The sequence below is a fragment of the Chelonus insularis genome, unplaced genomic scaffold (assembly GCF_013357705.1).
Source record: "Chelonus insularis isolate UGA/USDA-ARS -01 unplaced genomic scaffold, ASM1335770v1 contig_317_pilon, whole genome shotgun sequence".
In the NCBI taxonomy this organism is placed as follows: Eukaryota; Metazoa; Arthropoda; class Insecta; order Hymenoptera; family Braconidae; genus Chelonus; species Chelonus insularis.
Window position 1 is genome coordinate 539,295 of NW_023276487.1, and position 22,019 is coordinate 561,313.

The window sequence follows — 22,019 nt, forward strand, 5'->3', positions numbered from 1 at the left end:
TGCAGAATTAATAAAAGAATTATTGATATTGTATGTCATAAATTCTAAATTACTTGAAAGAATGATTGAAAAATGGTTTTATATAATCCCGCGCAATTTGCTATTTTTAATACATCACAAAATAAAAGTGAATCTGATATTAAAAAACGTTACGTTGTCATTGATAATTATATAAATAATTATATAATTGGTGATGAACTGTATCAAGATTTTATTTAAAAGAGTATTCTATTGATTATTCGAAAATTTAGATCAAATAACAACTGAAAATTGGTGTCTTTTTATATTTCCTCTTAAATGCATGCTGGTACTCGCGGATGGTGCGCATGTACATTGAATATCTTGAATAGTGCCCTCATCGGGGTACTTCCATACTAACGCGAAACTTATAATAAAGCGCTACTACATGCGTATATAATTTATCTTGGAATATGGCCATTATCGTATTTAGCATTACGACTTGCCAAAGTTGATAATTTGTGGTTCTAACGATTCTAGATTTGTGCCTAACAGCTAGTAAATTGATTAGAAATTTATTCTGGTGTGATCAGTGTAATTGCATATTCATTTTTTTCGGTGCATTTAGTGTGATGGTCGTATGTAATACAACCGTCCACCACCGTTATTATTATCCCTAGTGAATATTTGCCATTTATAATCCAGCGAGTTGAACAATTATCGTTAAATCGATTTTTTAAAAGCTAAGAGTAGTCATATTATAATTATTAATCGTATTATCGTCAACAATTCTTTTCAAGCGCCAAAGTTCTTCGCATCGGCGCTTTTTTCATCCCAAGTGGTATCAATGTTGTCTGGCAATGGTGTGTAAAGAGAACGTCGTATCATGGTTTGGAAATCTGTCCAGGTATTTTTACTTTGTATATATTTCAATCATTTTATTTACATTCAATTTAATATTAAATAGTATTTTCGTTACATTTTATTTTGCCGTAGTATCACAATCAACGTACTATAATTGTCTTTTAGATTATTCATTTTTATATTTATTTTCTTTGTTTAGAGTTCAATGTTGAATGGTAGAATTAATTTTTTTTTTTCTTGTTTAGTATTTATTTTTCGTAGTAATTTTGTTTATTTTTGAATAGACAAATTTTATATTATGTTAACATTAGGCAGCTGGTATGAAAAATGAATATGTGTAATATATAGATATACAAATATATATATATATATTGTAAATGTATATATATATACATTTACATCTATGAATATTAATATTTGTTATTTAGTTGTTGAATAATTATTTTATTCCAGTTATAAACGTATCGATGTTATGAACGTATTGCTAAATATGTGCTTACCATGTGAAGTTCGATATCTTGGAACATGCATTGAGGATAGAGGCAAACGGGATTACAATGATTTGCGTGATGCTGAACATCATGCAAATACTGTAAGCGATCTTACAGATTTGATGAATCTCGGTGTTATAGACAAAAAGACAAGAAGAAGATTGGTACTCTATATGGCACTTTTACATGGCAGTAATTATAAATGTGCTACAGTGCTCCACAAAGGTTTAGCAAATCTGGATATTCAAGAAATAATTTCATTAATTGGGACCAGTCAAGATGAGCAATTATTAGAAGAACTTTTACTCTTATATACAATGGCACTCAATCATCCTGCCTTTAATTATGAACAGAAAAGTGCGTTCAGTAATATTTATCTTAAACTACAGGAGGAAGAAGAATCGCGAAATAATTTAAAACCTGTAGTAAATATGTCATATAAACCAGTGCCAGGATGTGGACCATGTGGTAGCCCAAGTGATCGTTTGACTGATCCAATTGATATGTCAACCAATTGTACAATACCACCTCCTATGCAACATTTTGGTGATATACAGATGCGAAATAATCCAATCGTTAGTGGAATTCCATCAAGTATGACAATGCCACCACCTCCTCCAGGGATGTGCTTACCACCTCCAGATCAAATTACAATGAATCCTCCTAATACTCCAACGCAGTATCTTCATCTTGGCTTTCCAGCTGTTAATTCTATAGCACCATGGTCAGGACAAACTATGATGATTGGAAATCAAATGGTATATCACACAGGTGATATGGTAACTTATCCGGCATCTCCTCTAGTAAGTCGACCATCATCACCATCTCAGTCTCGATCACCAAGTCGAAGTAATTCGCCCTTGGGTCGTAGAAATAATCGATGGCCGTTTGAAGATCGTTCAAGTATTGGTCCAACAACGCCTATGACTCCAAATACAATATCTGTGAGCAGTAATGTATCTAGTAATCAAACTAGTGTCACCAATACAAATGTAAGTGGTCACATACTTCCTGGTTCATCTCTTGGAACAAATAGAAATATTCCATCCAGTCAACAATCCGTACTTCCACCGAAATCTGTACCACCACCATCAAGTTCGCCATTAACTACTACTGGCACCTATTCACGACACAGTAACGTTGACAATACAACAACCGCAGCTACTCAAGCAACTTCATCAAAACATCAACCACTTTCACGAATACGATCATCAATATCAGGCGATTCATTGAGAGAAACATTAGGCAAAGAAATGCCAAATTATAAAGGAAATTTGCAAAATCATTCATTGGAAGAGGTAAATATTTCTCATAAAATAGAAATACATTTCATCTCATATCATACTAAGTATAAGAAACCATTATTCACATTAAAAAAATACTAAATTAATTTCATTGTAGATAAGACGAATGAGTGATGATGATTTAAGAGATATTGGATTAACGCCAAATGCTGTGGGTCAATTAAGAAATATTATTCGCACCCAAACAACTGCTGCAAATGGTTTGAGTCAAATGACCATCGATAAAAAAGAGAGCACTACTGGGAATTTAATTCATTCTTCAGTTTCCGAACAATCCGATAATGAGGTAAATGAACCATTATTAATTTTTTTAATAATAAAAAATAATATTAAAAATACTATATAATAATTTCAGACTGGAAGTGATTTATCAAATGAAAATTCAATTTCTACAATAAAACAACCATTGATCGGAGATTTACATCAATCAATTCATCATCATCACCATCACCATCATCATCATCATAGTCATCCTTCAAATATTGGTGGAGTAAGACGTTATCAAGCAATACAACCGCCTGTAGATCCATCTCAAATATCGATATATCACTCACCCCAAACTGCAATGTATGCAACACAAAATCCTTGTTACGCTTGTCTTACAGTTCCAGTGGCTGGAATGCAAAATCGTTATCCAAGGTAAATTATTTGTTATCTTACTGTAAGACAGAAATAAATTTTTTATTTTAAACTTTGCATGTAAATTAAACTCTATGTTATTAGTAAGAAAATAGTGACATTTTTTACAGGTGTAATGCTCAACATATGTATTGTGTGGCTCAACTATCAACTTTGAGATTGGATGCTGATAGTAATCGTCAATGTTCACAAAGTAGTAGTTCTGATAGTACTGGAAGTCGTTCACCACCTGAGACTCCTCCCGCAGCGCCGTGGCCAAACAATACCACTCCTACAATAACCAACGATAGTTGTAGTACGTCTGGTGGAACAACTGACCAAACTCCAGGTAGCTCTGTTCTTTCTTATTCTGCGGTAGCCGTATCACATCAAAATATACCATCAGTTCAACAACAAATCAACGAACGTTCTCGTTCGAAAAAAAGTCAAGCACAAATGATGCGTAAAAATCAAGTAATGAATGGTGGTGGTGGTAATGGTAATGGCAGTGGTAGTAATAGTGGAAATAGTGGTGGTACTGTTGCTCCTCCTCCACAAGTAAATTTATCAACAACACCCCATTGTATATCAGCTTTCCCGGGGCCAACGAATCATCCACAAATGACATTTCTCCCGCATGGTCATTTTCCAGCATTAAGACCCAATAGCGGCATTTACTCGAGTGGTTTTTCTCATTCAATATTTTCTCGACCTACGTATCAAAGCTATCAGCCGAATGGCGAAATGATGTATCCATATCCAGGGCAACCTGGTGCTGCAGGAGGAACACCGCCACCACCTCCACCACCCTTGCCTCCACCTACGGGGACAACAGCTGTAGCTGCTGTAGGTGTTGCACCATCACAAACTTATTTGCCATCCACACCCGTGGTTGTTCCTCATACTTCTGCCGTCCAGCCAACAAAAATTTCGTGTTACAATTGTGGAAGTAGTAACCATCTCGCTAATGAATGTAAGGATCAAACTATGGAAGATATTACAAAAAGAGGTTAGTTTTTAAAAGAATATAATTCCTTATTCGTTTTTTATTTTTTATATTTTATTTATTTTCATATTTATCCATCTTTTATGATTCGTAATTTAAGTTAATAAATGGTATAATTTCAGCTCAATATCGACTCGATTATTCAATAATGAAACAACCTGGAGATTGCCCTGATGAGTGATTTCTTCGAATCATCTTTATCTTTATACTCACAAATGTTATACATATACAACTGTTGTCATCTTCTTACTCTTATATTAATTATCATATACATTCATTACTATTATCACAGAAATAAGATTTTCAGGCATAATTCGACTTAAAACAACAATAATAATCAAAAGAAATTTTTTTTAATACTACATTTACGTTTTACAAATTCATTTTTATTGCATTACCGAATGTTATTAATGTATATGTATATTAAAGGAGTGAAAAATAGTAATAGTCATAGCATAATTAAAAAAGAGAATCTTGTAAAAAAAAATATCAACAGTAAGACGTACTAATTATGGGCACTTGAGAAAATATGATTTCAATTCATCTTATAGATGTATAAAAAAAAAACTATTGAATGTCATATTTAAGACATAAATAGTAGCTCATATCTAATTGTAAAAAATTTATCTGCAATTAACGAAAATGTCTGAATTTTTTACAGACACTTGAAAAATGAAATTATCGCATTATAATCCGGTGAATGTAATTATTGCCCATTTACCTAACTATTATTGTATCATTATTATACTCTATCGATTTTACCCTCATTTCTCTTGTTCAAATACATATTGAACTTTTAATTCATATAATATAATATAATAATATAATATATTCTACACATATATATATATACATAGGTATGCATATGAATACATATATATATGTGTACGATATTTATGTATATATCAATTTCAATGTATACGATGGATATAAATGACCATAAGTGTTCGATTATATTTATACATACAGGATGAACTACGTAACACTAAGTATTTGTATTGTTCAAAGCGACAAATGTCTAATTTTGCGTATTTTATCTTGTATTGTTGTAATTACACTTGTGCTATAAGTTAAACTGAACGTGTATGTAAATGTCAAAATGTGAGATCAGTTATAAGAATCATGAATAATTATTATTTTTAAACTACTTGATTAACTGTTTTTTCGTTTGACATTTTTTTGTTGACAATTCTACCTGCAATTAAGACTGGGTGAAATTTCGATTAAATAAATATAGACCATTACTCAGCAAAAAAAACTATTATGTTGATTCATTTGGGTACTATTCTCGTTATCCCAAGTGCTCTCTTGTTTATTTAGGTAGAAATCAAATTATGCAACGAATGTCATATTATTAAAATACAATTGCTACGATACAAATGATATTGATACTAGTAATAAATAAAATATATTAACTGTTTTTGCCAATTAATTATATAAAGATATAGTTTTAAAAAATAAATTTAATATTATTATTATTCTAATAATTATTATTTCAATTATAGTTTATAAGATTTATTAAATAGTTATTAACGAAACTGCGTTTTCAATTAATTATTGTTTTAAATATCATATCACAGTTTTTCATTATTAAAGCTCATAAAATTTTTAACGACAATTATATCTCTGATGAAATGTTAACACTAGTTTTATGTACCACATCTCATATATGTATATATGTATATATATATATAAATTAAAAAAATATATATATATACATATGCATATATTGGGCGTAGTGACTTAAATTTTTTTGAAAAACGATAGATTTTTTTAGCGCACAATTGTAAATTTTTACGAAAAACAAATAGATAATGTATTTTATTAATATCCTTGTATAAAATTATTTTGTTTTTATACGAAATGAAATTTTTTTTGAGAGACGTTATGCTTACGAAGAATCTCATTAATTGTATTAAATGTAAAAAAAATATAAATATATCTATCTGTGGTAATAATAATGAATGTAATCAAATGTAATTGTGAAGAAAAATATTTATTTTAATGTATAGTGTGCTATTACTATTTGCTTTTTTGGCTTTATTAGTGACAAATTCTGATTGATGATGCTTGTGCAAACATTGTAAAATAATAAATTTCCGAGTGATTTTTCATATGTTGTAAAAATAATGCATTTGAATTGGTAAATATGGTAAAATTGAACAAATGGTATATATATATATACGTATTTTTTTCTAATATTTTTTTTCCTTTTTCTTATGTAAAGTAACACTAAATTACGTGATTATTTCACTAATGAAGAGACATAACAGAGAAAAAATCAACAAAAAAAAAAAAACAAATAAAATTTATATAAAATTGGTTCGTATAATGTACATATAAAAGTAAATAATTTCCGTGCTTAAAAATTTATGTATAGACGTATGTACATATTTATGAATATATTGTAATATAAATATATCAAATATATTGCAATATATTTATATATTCTGTTGTCTGGGAAGATAAAAAAAATTTACAAATATTTTAATCTTCTGTAATAAAATATTTATTAAAAGATATATAATGAAAAATGTTTTTACTCTTTTTTATTGTTCAATAATTAGTTAATTTAAATAACATGTAGTCATGAGTTATAAATAGTTTAATGAATCAAGAAAGAAGAACTCTATTTGTTTATATTGTTTTGACGGAAAAGTCAATCCTAAATTCTTTACATATTATTATCTATTTATTTACACTTTCTAAAGGCCCATTTCATCTACGGAACTTACAATTTCCTTTAAACCTATTTCTGTCAGATACACCGAAACAGAAAATCCTGAACATAAATTTGTTCATCTATTCATTTGATCAATTTTTTTTATAGATGCAATGTCATATATTTTTAAAAAAATAAATTCAAAATTGATCTCTACTTCCAAAACGAATTATCAAATAGAGTTTTTCTTCTGCAGTCGATTGGACTACAAGCCTAGACTGACATAACAAACCGTGACCTACTAAAATTAAAAATATGTAATAAGAAACAGTTTCTGGGGGAAGAGTTATTTAAAGCAACGGAAAATGTATGGCCCTGTATCATCATACAATCGGAAGTGGGAAAAAAATGTATAAATATCTTTAAATGTAAAAAAATTGATACATACATATGTATGTACCTAGAACTAAATAAATACGTATATGATTTGAACGGATGCGCAGTAGCATTATCAGACAATCCGACAATCGTTGATAATAATATGGTGTATTGCGTTTGCGCGTTTAAGTTAACGAAACTGGGACTAGAGTATCTGTGATCGCTCAATATTCATCCCCTGTAAACTGCTTGCAGTAGTAGCACAGGCGTTGAGTTCACCAACAGCATTTGAAGGAGCTGCATTATTCTGCCCCTTCGTTCTTCAATAAGTCAATTGCTGTTGTTGCTTAGAACTCCAAAACTCCTTTGAATAAAATTACATTTTTATTCATTTAAATAAGTTAATTTTCATCAGTTTCAACTTATCTTATCAACATGGAAGAGAAAAAAGTTGAGCAATATTACACACCACCCCCGGAACTTGGAAAATGGGAAGCTTTTAAAATTTTTCTATGGAATTCTGAGACTGGACAATTTCTTGGTCGTACCGGAGCCAGTTGGGGTAAGTTTCATTTATTTGGATAATTTAACAATCAATACTTTATTCTTAAATTAATTAGATTTTATTGCTTATCAGTCTAGTGATTTAATTAGCTATGTAATATCAATATATTACATAAAATGATCTTACCAATATATTTTTGGTTTTTCATTTTTAACATTTGGCCCCAATATTACGACATAATCAATATTCTCCGAGGCAACGCGCGGGGCAACACGGGCGTTCACTAGACTACAGAAATATTATATACCTAATACCGCCGCACCCATTGTTCTTAAATTTAATAATCCAATAATCATTGCCCTCTTTCAATTACTAATTCATAATTCTTAAGAAAAAAAGCTTTTCTGCATGGAGTGATATACTCATCGACAAATTATTTTAAAATATTCTATGACCAGTAGCAAAGCGCAAAAGAAGGTTTTGGAAAGAAATCAATATTCAGTAAAAGATCACATATGTCATTCTTGTTATTTATTATAACTTAAAATTCACTTCGGCTTACACTCTACGATGACATAACAAATAACTTTTTATTTTAAAAGAAGATAAACTTCGTTAAAACTAAAAAAATTCAGTTAAAATGACTGAATTTTTTGGAGCTTGAAGTGTTATGTAAGCACAAATTTAGTGATCTGCTAAGACTAGCATTGATCGTGCACCTTTGCTATTTCATTGCATAGAGCTACCCTTTGTTCACTTCTTAATGCCCACTATTATTTTATGTGGCTTTGAAGTTTATTCTAATAACATTTATGGTAGAATAAAATGCTTTTCATCAAATATGTGTATGACGATAGTGATCGGTCAAATGCACAAAGTGTTATCATATACATGATAAAATATATATTTATAATAATTTTTGTGAATCTTATAATGGAAATATCAAAGTAAAAATAACACTTGATGACGTTTGTGTAAATGATAATATTTGATCAATACTATTTACCATTTGCAAATCAATTTATTAGAGGACAATAGTAGCACGCAAGATTCAATTTAGGCCAATTAACTATCATATAATAATTGCTGACTTGTTAGTTGATCATCAAATGGACTCAATATCGATTGAGAAATTCTTATTGTGTTTATAAGTGTTATTTTGATGATTTTTGTTTAATATATGATTTATTTTAAATAATTTTTATATTTTATTTTGTTTTATTAATATATTTCAGCCAAGATTTTGTTGTTCTACGTTATTTTTTATGGCGTTTTATCTGGGTTCTTTGGAGCCATGTTAACCGTTTTCTATCAAACGCTTGATCACACTGCACCTAAATGGAAAATGGACAGTTCATTAATTGGTAGCAATCCAGGATTAGGATTCAGACCGATGCCTCCAGATAGTAATGTTGAAAGTACTCTTATCTGGTACAAAGCCAGTAACAAAGGCAATTACGAACATTGGACTAAAGCTATAGATAAATTCCTTGAAGGTACATATGAGTGTTTATAATAAAGTTTTAATGAAGAAATAAAACAAGAAATTTATTCTTCTTTTATATTAGTGTATCAGGCGCCAATGTCGAATGACATCATGTCTAAAAATGAAGCCCGAGTTGTGTGTGATTATGGAAAACCTGCACCACCTGGAAAATCTTGTGATGTTGATCTCAAAAAGTTTGAACCATGCATTAAAGAAAAAGCTTACATGTATCCTGATTATCATCCTTGTATATTTCTCAAGCTCAACAAAGTATAAAATTTATATTAAATTCATTTTCCAATAAAAAAAAAATTATTTCTTTTTTACTAAAATTTATGATTTATCATCTTTAGATATTTGATTGGCAACCAGAATTCTACAACGATACGGAAAATCTTCCTGAAAATATGCCAAATGACTTGAAAAATCGTATCAAAACTGCAAAGATTCGAAGCCCAGAGGAATTACAAACTATCTGGGTTTCTTGTGAAGGTGAGAATCCTGCTGATGTTGAAAACATTGGACCTATTCAATACAGACCACGATCTGGATTTCCTGGCTACTACTTTCCATACCGAAACAGTCCTGGCTATCTTAGCCCTCTTGTTGCTGTGTGGTTTGAAGCACCCAAACGTAAGTATTGATTATAAAAAATATTATTATTGTTATTGACCAGTCTTTTTTTACCAATTTCATTATTTTCAGGCAATGTACTTATCAATATTGAATGTAAAGCATGGGCTCGAAATATTATCCATGATAGGGTAGAAAGACGTGGATCTGTTCATTTTGAATTAATGGTAGATTAAACAATTTAATTCCAAAACGACCACTAATCAGACAATGCTTTTTCATAAGTAATTTTTTGAACAAAAATTATACCGATCATTCCTTTCTTATTTTATGTCATAATGAACATATTCCAAAATGATATTAATAAATAATAATTACGGAAATAAAACTGTAATATTAATAGTGGTCGTCTTTAATGTTTCACTGCCGTGATTGCACGTTATCTACACAATATTATTCAGTTTATAATACCAAATAGAATCAAGTTGCAATTTTACTCGAATGATAAAATGCACAAAACAAAAGATAAATTTAACTAAACATCTAAAATCAATAAAAGAAAGAGGAATGATCGGTTTGAGTGTTGATTTAATAATGTAGAATAATAGTGAGCAAAGCTAACGTGAGTTGATTATAAAACTAATTAATTGGTAAGTGATCGAACTAGCGATCTAATACAAATTATTGTTGAATTACTTACTTATTGATAATTTTATGAATTATACTTATATTCATTCATTCATTATGAATGCTCATTTTTGTACTTAATTATTTAAATTATAAACATTGAGATTTGTAACTTGAAAAAACTAGTGCAATATTATGATTTATGAATTATGTTAACGCATCTCATACTTAAATAAAATATACTTAATATAAAAATTGTTTGTCTGTGAAACTAAACACACAATTGAGACAAACGTAAAAAGCGAATAATGAAAAATCGAATAAAGAGAATGTTGAAAATCAATTTGATGCTTTGAAATGTTATTAATAATAACAAATTGCTAAATACCTAACTACAAATGCATTCAATATCTGTCAAGTTTATGTATTTTATCTCTGAATTGAAGTGTAGTACTCTTTGATCATTTAATTTTTCGTTAATAATAAACTATTGGCCCAATTTTGGCTCAATATCATTTGACACATCATTTATTTGCATTTGTAAAAAAATCATGCACGCACTATTTCAAAAAATTTTTTTGCCAAGTAGATTTAAATAACGAAAATTCATATAGTTCGTTTATGTTAATGATTATTATTAATTATATAAGCAATGTTAAAAATTATATAATAATATAATACTTATTATGTATTAGAATTGTAGTATATAATCGTACGTTACACATAGTTGATATGATAATATTTAGGTACTCGATTAAATTGGTAAATTGTGATGAAAAATAAAGAAAACCTTTTAAAAAATAATAAAAACTAAGAAAATGGATTAAAAATTAATTACTTAAAAGAATATTTAAAAAAATAGCATACTGCTGAGAATATATGTAAATCATTAGTGTTACTTATTTGCAGAGCTTTAGTATTTATTGTATTAATATTATAATTACTTTTATTTAAAAATTATTATTTAATATTTTGTTTATTTATAAGCTATGAGCATACATTTAGCTTAATTTAAATAAACCTTTGATTATCTTTATGTTCAATGTTTTTTTTAATTCAAAAATCAAATTTTATTCATGACGATAGATATAATTATTTATTAAAGCTGTTTTAGATACTGAATCTAGAAAATAAAAAAGATTTAAATCAATTTTTTGAAATGCTTTAAATATTAACGAAAAATCACTAAACGGCAGAATCGATTAAACTAGTAAATAAATAAAAATATAAGATTTAAATATGTTTATTATCGTTAAAGATAAAACTGTTTCTTATATCAAAATATTTGATGATGTTACGATACGTGAAAACCATGAGTATGGAAGTTTAGAACGATTGTAATAAATTGCGAAAATTCGAGTGAGAGTGAGAGAGACAGTGGAAAATATTCAAATTTCAATTGAAGAAACTGTAACTTTTAACAATAATTATTACTTTATAAAGTTTAACATAATCTAAAAATCAGCCAAAGTTTTGTTCTATTTATCCGATAATTTATTGTGTAATTTGTATGAAATTTTCAAAAAATTATGTTAATTTGAAAATAATTTTTTTTTTAAATATAATAACATTATTACTAACAATAAATTGTACTTTGTGAATTATAACTTTTGCCGTGATACTTATACTATAATTATTATGCAATTGAACGATCAATTTCAAAAACTCATCGATTTGCTAAATTACGGTCGTTACGTATTGTGGACTAATAAAAAAAAAAAAGAAAATTGACAAAAAATTTTCGTAAATGATCACTTATATATAGCCTTGATTTTAAACTCAACGTCTTATCTCACATTAACACACGGTATAATAATAACATAACACATATTGTCATAAAACACTGCAAGTAATGTCGTTAGGCAGGATGTAGTCAATTTAGATGAAAAGCACCATGTGTGACTCACAATCAGGAATATTATATAGGTGACTAGTTCTAGCCAGATTACAGAGGCTACAATTAGTGAAGGACAATACTCACAATTCGTCCCTAAGTATTTTTGTTCTATCGTCTCATGTACTTTTCGTTATCATGACAGAACTCCGGGTGCATTTATAACAAAACTTCATGGTTTTATACTACATTGCAAGCTTAAAGGTCATTATAATAATCCAATTCGTTCATTTTCGATGACATAACAATACCATATATAATTTTAATGAATTATTTGATAATTAAAAAGTAATTTTTTTTGGCACAGCAAAATGAAATTACTCCAAAAATTTGATAACATAAATCATGAATTAAAGTTAAAACTCCAAAATAATTTTTTAGATAAAAATGTAAGGAATAATGCATTTAGTATTTAAATTATTTTTGAATTGAAGATAATGTTGCCTAAACTTGAAGCCCTTAGGCAATTCAATGGAACGTGGAATTTAAGTAGTTAACTGAATAAATAGAGAATATTTTATTTATCTTTAATATTCCATATATCAACTTCCTATAATACTTAGTTAAATTGACAACGTTCAATTGACCATACTATATTTAAATGAATGTTTCACCATATGAATATATTTTTTGTATTTCTTCCATCTGTTTAATTTATTCGTCAGGTGTAACGTACTGTAGTAATATACAATGCATGGTGTAAGAGTAAAAGAGAGAAACAGAAAATACGCACCAAGAAGAGTGAAAAGGTGTACTATATACACTGAAGAGAAGGGGACTGGTCACGGTGCTGTACACTCATCAACCGACGCCTCATTCGAGTTTAGTTTAGCCTATGCACTGCGGTATTCGTGATCAACTGTTGAAATTATTTCTAATAATTAACTTTGAATAGTTAAATTGTGTACTTTATGCAATAATCATCGTGAAAACCTAATTGTAAACAAAGTAAACATAAACAAGAGCAGCAAAATGGTGGCAAAGGATTCAAAAAAGGACCAAACTCCAGAGTTAATGAACCCATATGAGAAACCGCCTAGTATGACAACATCTCAGTCTATAAAAACATTTTTATATAATAAAGAGACTGGGGCGGTTATGGGAAGGACAGCCAGTAGTTGGGGTAGGTTTTTTCATTTTTATCTTCACTATTTTCTTAAAAATATCACTTTTTCTCATGTTTTCAAATCATCATTTTATCAACTGGAATCATAAGAAAACATAAACAAGTTGAGTATCTAATTACTTTTTAATGATAAATATGTATAATTTACATTATTATTACCACAATAATTACAATAATAATTGAGTACAGTTTTATTAATTTTTTCTGGTTTGATGATTGATTGTTTTAGATAAGTAATAATATGCAAAAAAATGAAGTTTCAATTCATTCATATTCTATCAAGACTTGCATGCGATGATTCATAAGAATACAAGTCGTAGTGAACGATTCAAACTATTTACTTTTAATTTATCTGCCGTTGTCAATAACTTAATAATATTTTAATTACCTAAAAAAAACTTTCTCATAAATTACTGTTTTTTTTATGTTGTTTCATAACATTGTCATATATAATCTTACAACTTTGATTCTACATTAAACAAACAAAACACTTTTATGGAATTAATCCCCTCCTCTACTTTTCATTTTGTCCATTAGATCAGTATGAAGCCGTTCATTATAAAGGATTTCTCTATAATGAAGTCGTACTGCACTTTCGAATCCAATACAATAACATCTTCTTAGGAAATTAAAAATTATAAAGTAACTGATCAAACAGGAAAACATACAATTGATTCCGGATACAATAATATATATATATATATATAACGAGATTTTAAAAAACGCGATAAACACCAAATTTAAATTACATGTAACGATGCATAGTTGAATAGCAATTGTTCAACTTCCCTTAGCGTAAACGTATATAACAAGGTCAATTGACATTAAATGGAAGTATTATGGCATTACGTGGATCAGTCATACCAAATAACAGCAGGACACCGTTAGAAGTTATATTTTATATGTAATATTAGAAAAAATAATAAATTTTTCAAATAAACTAATAGTCTAAACAATAATACCTAAAGTTCATTGAATATATTTTATAATTTATCAAAAGAAATATTGAAAATTTATATAGTTGAAATAAAAATAAATATTAGAAATTATCCAAAGGTAAATTTAATTAAAAATTTACAAAGTAGTTGTATCTATTTTTTGAAAATATTTTTATTATATTTATTTCAGAATGTAGAAAACTATATTCTTAACACGTTATAACCTTGACGTAACATTGAATAAGAGTAATTGAATTGTACCAATTGTACAGGCATGTTAATCCTTTTATAAATTGAACTCCCGTGTTAACATCATCAATTTAGTCGACTTTAATAACGTATATTTGAATACTACGATTGTTTTATACTATTCTTTTATTTTCTATTTATAATACATTATTTTAATATATTATTATAGGAAAAATTGGATTATTTTACTTGATATTTTATGGAGTATTGGCTGCACTTGTAGCTATTTGTTTTTGGGGTTTCTGGCAAACTCTGGATCCTAGGATTCCAAAATGGCAATTAGATCGTTCATTGATCGGGACAAATCCTGGTAGGTCATAAATAATTCTCTCTAGAAAAAAAAATATTTATGGAAATTATTAATAAACTTATATTTTGCATTTTAGGTCTAGGATTCCGGCCTATGCCTCCATTAGAAAATGTTGAAAGTACTCTTATTTGGTTTAAAGGCACCAAAGAAGGAAGTTATCAACTTTGGGTCGATTCACTAAAGGAATTTCTAAATAGTAAATTATTTAATAATTTTAATCGAAATTACTACATAAGTACTAATATTTTATGTGAGAAAATCTGTTCTATCAGATTTAAATAACTTAATTATTTCTTAGTACGAAATAGAATACTAAATAGTAATGGATATAGTTAAAATATCATTGCAAATTTTTCAAGTAAATTAAATTTTAATATTATTTCTTAGAATACAAGAAACCTAGTTCGACGCCTGGTTTGGGTGCTCATGCAAAAACATGTAGTTACAATGACTTACCTAGTCCTGGTGAAGTATGTACAATGGATGTACGAGCGTGGCATCCTTGTACTGAAGAAAACTTTTTTGGCTATCATACATCTAGTCCATGTGTATTCATTAAACTTAATAAGGTGAGATAAAATAAAAATTTACTGAAATAAAACATTTTCTAACTTATTTTATAATCTAATTTACTATTTAGATTTACGGCTGGACACCAGAATATTATAATGACACCAAAAATTTGCCCGATAAAATGCCAAGAAATCTAAAATCTGTTATTGGTAATTTAAGTCGTGAAAATTCACGGGAATTGAATACCGTATGGATCACTTGTCAAGGGGAAAATCCAGCTGATCAAGAAAATATTGGACCTATCAATTACATTCCTCGTCAAGGATTCCCAGGATATTATTATCCATATATGCATCAGGAAGGATACCGCAGTCCATTGGTTGCTGTTCACTTTCAACGACCAAGACGTAAGTACTAAAGTTTTGTCACTTCTAAAATATTTTTCACATATGATTTGTAATAATAATCATTCATTTTGTAATTGTGTAATATATATAAGTTTTTTTTTGCAATGATTTTAGCTGGTATTTTAATAAATGTCGAGTGTAAAGCCTGGGCTCGAAATATAAAACATAATCGAAATGATCGTATGGGATCCGTTCATTTCGAGCTTCTCATTGATTAAATCAAGTGATAATGATTAAATTTTTAAATGACAAATTATAAATAAATTAATAGTATTAAATACTGTAAAAAAATACAATCACATGTATCTTAATCTAAATTTAGATACAGAGATGTTATAATTTTAATAATACTAAAAAATTTTAATAGAAAATCATATTTAGATAATAAAAGTTAAATTTGCACGTAGTAGATATTTAAGCATACATCATTATTTTTGAAAGATCTAATATATCATCATTCCATTATTTATACATATTTATATATTTCTTATAAATATACTGCCATAACAATCAAAAATATAACAATTGTAAATTTCGATACCAATCTTGTATATCATGTTTGTATACTTTGCCTTACTATTTCTAATACAAATTACCAGGTAATAAAAATATCGAATCGACAAAAAAGACACTATTATATCTATTATAGTTTCACTACAATATGTATCCTTTAATTTTATATAAACTTATATGTATATAAAAATACATTTTGTGTATATAAGTACAGTAAGTTGTATCTTTCATTGAAAAATATAAAGTTTTATTTTATAAGTTTTACAAGGCTATCCAGTCTTATTGATAAGTGTTCTTGTCAATCACGATTCATGAAAATATATTAAAGACAATAATCATAGTATTTCTAAATAACAATTATTAAAACTAACCATCAATCAATATTTCGAAATGTACCATACCCAATTTGTCTTTTTTGTCATGCTTTATGTTTTTGGCCCAAGCACGGCATTCCACACTGATTATTTCATTTCCTAGTTTTTTAGAAAAAATAAATAAATCTTAAACATGTTATCAAAATAAATATAGACAAATATAAACTACTATAACAACTTTAAAAAGATTTTTGTAAAATACATACGTGGAGGTCGCAAAAATTGTACTGCTACTAGAGGGCTAAGATAGTCAGGAACAAACCGATAGGGATAATAATAGCCAGGGAAGCCCTGAACATTTTCTGGATAATATTTTATTTGGCCTTTAATTGCTTCTTCATCTTTTGAATTTTCTCCATGACAGCTTACCCAAACAGTCTTTAACTATAATAAAATATATTCCAAATAAATATTAAAAATGATAAATTACAAATACAAAAATAATTAAACTTACTTTTTCTGTATTATTATATGATTTTATTTGTTGTACTAAATCTTTGGGCATTGTGTCAGGAAAGTCTGAATCTGCATCATAGTATTCTGGAACCCAATCGATAATCTGCAAATTCAAGGAATTAAATTAAGTTGGAATATATTAATTAATATTTAATGTATGGTATGTTTATAATGAGAATACATACTTTATTGAGTTTAATAAAAATACAAGGAGCAGACTGGTCAAATCCATAGCTGTTTCCAGGGGAACAGGGACCAAATTGATCAACGTCTACTTTACAAACATGGCCAGGTTTAAGGGATGGATGTTCATAACTACATATTTGTTGATTTTCCCCACCATTAGGAAGACTGGATCGATTTTTATAATCTATTATTCATGAAATGATCCATTAATAAATATTTACTTGTATTATTGAATAATAGATAGGAGAATAATAGAATTTTACTTTCTAAAAAGTCGTCAATACGCTTAACCCATGTTTCAACTTGAGAAACATTTGTTGCTTTATATACTATTAATGCTAATTCTTTGGTATTTTCGGATATTGGCCGGAACCCAAGACCTATAAATTGGAAAATTATTACTTCTGCTCATTGCAATAAATAGACATTTTTTATAATTGTTATTATATATATAAACAAAATGTTACCTGGGCTACTTCCAATTAGACTTTCATGTAAGGTCCATCTAGGTTTTTCTTCATCTATTGTTGCCATCAATCCTGCCATACAAACAGAGAATAAAAGAGCCAAAACACTCAAGAAAGCTAAATAAAAAAGGCCAGTGATACCTAAAAAATTATACCATATTATTAGTGTACATAAGCAATTATAAACAATGTGAATGATGTAAAATTGTCATTGGTCACTTATAATAAGACGATTGACTGTTAATATGTAAAATATACATTTAAAAATACTGTGTAATTGGGCAACTTTCCAGTATCTTTACTAAATATAGAATGACGTATTAAGACTTGTAAGTAGATATTTGATGTATAGAATAAATTTACATTTGTTATAATTTTATTTCTATTAAATTGTTAATTTTATGGTATTGAATTTTTACTTTTTTTTAGTATCTAATTTGTATTTGTTAATATTTGAAAAATAACATTTTATGACTTATGTTAAGCTTTACGCAATTTATTTGTTAGTCATTTTACTTCAACTAATATCTAATGAAGGTTTTTGATAAATAATTTTTAAATACTTTCGAAATAGTTTTCGTATTAAGAAATGTTAGTTTCATTTTTGAGATAAAACAAAAAGATTACTTATCTTAAGAATGTCATAAAATTTTCAAACCAGTTTCATCAACAATTGTTGAGTTTTAAACAAATATATGAAACTATAGTAATGTATGAATATATAAGTCTTATTAATTATGATGATTGTCAATAAATAATTGGAATAATCAAATGATATGAGTTGAATTATTATTATTAATAAAAAGAATACACAAAGAAAATTGATAATGGTGATGAATAAATAGATAAAGACTTGAATTATCATCGGATTATATTTAAATCTCTTTAGTATGTATATCGGAGCAATCTTCCATCGTAGTTGAAAGACTGTAGGCGAGTAACGTCATAAGAAAAGTCCTTGAGACGAAACAAGTCAATGCTTTCGTTACAGGTAAACTTGAGATATTTACAATCTTTAAATCCTCACAAACATTGACCAAACATACTTGATATATGATGAGAAATATAAAAACAATCAATTTAGTGAATTAAAATGTCATAATAATAATAAATTACCCCATTGTTTTCCTGTTTTTCCAAATACCGTGCCATTTTCAGAATCATAAAGAAATTTATGAAATTTTTCCCATCCAGTTTGATTAGGGGGAGGACCTCTCATGTAGTCGTAGTCATTTATATTTTTATCCACGTGGTTTTTTAATTCACTCATTTTTAAAACAGTTAAATAAATCTGCTTCCACTTAATAATACTTTGATAATGTTATAATTATAATGAAATCGTTAATGTTGTTATATAAGTTTCAGTGGTTTTAATTTTTTTCTAATTATTCTTAGATATAATACTTAGTAAAGGCACTCGCGTGGTGTTTGATAAAATGTATGTATGAGCGACCAATGTCTGTTTCAAGCTGCGTACAGACTGGTACTACTAACATGACTGTACGTTCTCCACCTTTATTTACTTCACTACATAGAATACTACGACGAGCAGTCTTCTTACCCGCCCTGCCAATGGAGAATCAACATACAACATTCATTAAGGAAACATTTTTTATCATTTAATTATAGCTTTTTTGTGTCAAAATAAATTACATATTATTTTGTATATACATACTTGAACTGATAATTCATCACTTATGTAAAAAAAAAGTTGTAAATTGATTGAACAAACTTTTTATGTTGATAAAGATATAAATATATATTTTCACACTTTTATTGATTTTTTCGTATGATTGTTATTCTTTCAATAGTATCGAATCAATTGTTTTAGTTGATTACCATTTGAAAACGTAAAGCATACTTCCGATCATAGAGAATATTAAGAGCCCACGCATAACACTCAATGGTAATTAATCTATTTTGAGTTATATTTTTGAATAAAAGAGCCACTACCGGAGAAAGATATTCTGATTGTCCCATAAAAGGAAAATAATACACTGGAAATCCTCGCTCAGGGAAATATTCTACAAGTCCAACATGTTGCTTATCAAAGTTCGTGACGCCATCACATGATAACCAAACATGTGGCTAATTGAATAATTATATAATTATTAATCTATTCATAAATTCGTAAATAATAATATTCATTAGTTTTAACCTTCGTAGATGATTTTATTGTTACTTTCAAGTCTTCTGGCATTTCATTCGGTAAATCCGATGTATTATTATAACAAATTGGAATCCAATCAAATCGCTGTATATAATCAAAAATATTATTTATAAATAAGTAAATTAGTTGTCCTTGAGTAATTAAATAAATTTGTTACTTTGTTAAATTTTATATAAACACATGGCTCATAAGGTTTTGAATATCCATATGGATTTTCAGAGCATTTCCCAAGAACTTTTGTATCGAAGAAACAAGGTTTATCTTTTGAATATTTCCGAGAGCTGTTGACACATTCAATATTATATTTCGTCTTCTTATTAACGTCATTGTATTCTGTATAAAACAATTATCTGCTACAACTTAACTGTACTTTTAATTAGATTGTAAAAATGACATGTATTGTAATTCAAAAAGCCAGATAATTCTAGTTTTTATCGTAACTTATTTGACCTATTTTTTATATTGATTTTTATTTTTCGTTGGAATAAAGAAAACCAGAATTATCTACTTTTACTCCTCTTACGGTTCCCCTTTATAGAAGGTCGGAAATGAAATTTTTATTAATTCATGCTTTTGTTCGTCTACTGATCCATCATTCTATTGATCAGATTTCATTCAAAATTTTGAGGTTTTTGTTCATTTCTAAATCGTCAATATAAAAAATAACAGACTACTAAGGTGAAAGTAAAAAACAAATTCAATTACCTTTCATAAATCTATTAATATCTTCAATATAATATTGTTCTTTGTTATCTTGGTTCTCTGATAGCCAAATAAATGACATAGATGTATCAAACTTCTCTGTCCTTGGTATTAATCCTAAACCTAATATCAAAAAATGTATAAAATAATATTTTTCCAACCAAAAAAATGTATTAACGAATTGGATAAACATTTATCCTAACAACCTGGATAACCAAATCGTGTGAATGGTTTTTCAAAAAAAAGAAATCTAGCTTCTATGTCTGATTTAGCTATGAAAGCACTTTGTTCAATGTATGGTCTACCAAATTGAGTAACATAATCCAATGTAATCCACATTTGTAATGAAAATAGTGAAAATAAAACTCCAAAGAAACATAAATAAAATAATCCAACAGTTGCTATAATTATAATTAAATAACAACTTCAATTGATCAGCTAATCTATAGATCATTTAATGATTGTATCAAGAGATTTTTCATGAAATTGTTACCCCAATCCTTAGCTGTTCTGTCAAGAAAAGCACGTTTTTCTCCATCCCAAATAAATCTCAGAAAATTTCTGATAGCACCTAAATCTTTAACAGGTCTTCGGTTTTCATAATATTCTTCATCATGAATAATCATTTTCTGATAAATATCTCAAATAATAAATAAAACGATTTCTGTATTTTTTCTAGTTTAATTCAATTTTTTTATTGATTATCTTATATTTTTATCTCAATTATCACATCATTGGCTATCATTATTTCCGTCTTTTGTTTACATAATCATCACATTATCACAACTAATCAGAAAAAATCGTCTGTTCCGTAGACTTTGTAGCTGTATTTTTTTTTTAATGTTAACTTCTTTCAATAAAATCAATTATTTCAATTTAATAATTTATTAAAACACTATTCTTTAATTGAAAATTTTTTTATCAAAACATTTTATCAAACTTTTTATGATAATAACACGTAGGAAATTTATATCAACATCCAGTTTTTCTTGTTGATAATTATGTGACAGCCGATAAAGTTAATTGTTATTTGACCATCATATTTTATAAACAATTTCAATAATAAAAAAATTAATTTATAAAATTTTGATTCATTTTTCAATCGTTCATTTTAGTGCATCGTAATTCAATTGATTTTTGTGATAAAACTGGAACATTAATTTATTTAAAACGAAAACAATTTCAACATGTAAATATGATGGAGCCACTTGTTAGGAGAACAGTTTTACCAATAGCCATAGG

At 27.8% G+C, this 22,019-nt stretch overlaps 5 protein-coding genes across 6 annotated transcripts; 3 read left to right on the forward strand and 2 right to left on the reverse strand.

The window, feature by feature from the left end:
- Window positions 1–386: 386 nt before the first annotated feature.
- LOC118065558 (sialidase-like) lies at window positions 387–5,388 on the forward strand. Of its 2 annotated transcripts, none has more exons than XM_035080922.1 (6): window positions 387–865; window positions 1,276–2,611; window positions 2,715–2,903; window positions 2,973–3,256; window positions 3,352–4,244; window positions 4,364–5,388. In XM_035080922.1, exons 1-6 carry the CDS (start codon window positions 819–821, stop codon window positions 4,420–4,422), a joined length of 2,808 nt encoding a protein of 935 aa, XP_034936813.1. In that variant the 5' UTR covers window positions 387–818; the 3' UTR covers window positions 4,423–5,388. The 2 variants fall into 2 exon arrangements, with proteins under 2 accessions (XP_034936813.1, XP_034936814.1); XM_035080923.1 differs by having other exon boundaries at window positions 3,367–4,244.
- A 2,129-nt stretch (window positions 5,389–7,517) lies between these two features.
- On the forward strand, window positions 7,518–10,815 carry nrv3 (nervana 3). The gene is made up of 5 exons (XM_035080872.1): window positions 7,518–7,843; window positions 9,022–9,282; window positions 9,355–9,542; window positions 9,626–9,905; window positions 9,978–10,815. Exons 1-5 carry the CDS (start codon window positions 7,717–7,719, stop codon window positions 10,079–10,081), a joined length of 960 nt encoding a protein of 319 aa, XP_034936763.1. The 5' UTR covers window positions 7,518–7,716; the 3' UTR covers window positions 10,082–10,815.
- Window positions 10,816–13,142: 2,327 nt separating this feature from the next.
- On the forward strand, window positions 13,143–16,246 carry LOC118065527 (sodium/potassium-transporting ATPase subunit beta-2-like). Its single transcript, XM_035080871.1, has 6 exons — window positions 13,143–13,489; window positions 14,849–14,989; window positions 15,066–15,185; window positions 15,377–15,558; window positions 15,630–15,909; window positions 16,024–16,246. Exons 1-6 carry the CDS (start codon window positions 13,339–13,341, stop codon window positions 16,125–16,127), a joined length of 978 nt encoding a protein of 325 aa, XP_034936762.1. The 5' UTR covers window positions 13,143–13,338; the 3' UTR covers window positions 16,128–16,246.
- A 368-nt stretch (window positions 16,247–16,614) lies between these two features.
- Window positions 16,615–19,403, reverse strand: LOC118065525 (sodium/potassium-transporting ATPase subunit beta-2-like). The gene is made up of 7 exons (XM_035080869.1): window positions 19,022–19,403; window positions 17,906–18,046; window positions 17,702–17,818; window positions 17,438–17,622; window positions 17,251–17,355; window positions 17,003–17,180; window positions 16,615–16,895 (listed from the first exon to the last, which is right to left on the reverse strand). The coding sequence occupies exons 1-7, from the start codon at window positions 19,173–19,175 to the stop codon at window positions 16,789–16,791; spliced, it is 987 nt and encodes a 328-aa protein (XP_034936760.1). The 5' UTR covers window positions 19,176–19,403; the 3' UTR covers window positions 16,615–16,788.
- Window positions 19,330–21,576, reverse strand: LOC118065526 (sodium/potassium-transporting ATPase subunit beta-1-like). Its single transcript, XM_035080870.1, has 7 exons — window positions 21,271–21,576; window positions 20,984–21,178; window positions 20,781–20,900; window positions 20,233–20,408; window positions 20,064–20,159; window positions 19,581–19,993; window positions 19,330–19,471 (listed from the first exon to the last, which is right to left on the reverse strand). The coding sequence occupies exons 1-6, from the start codon at window positions 21,401–21,403 to the stop codon at window positions 19,733–19,735; spliced, it is 981 nt and encodes a 326-aa protein (XP_034936761.1). The 5' UTR covers window positions 21,404–21,576; the 3' UTR covers window positions 19,330–19,471; window positions 19,581–19,732.
- Between the last annotated feature and the right edge of the window lie 443 nt (window positions 21,577–22,019).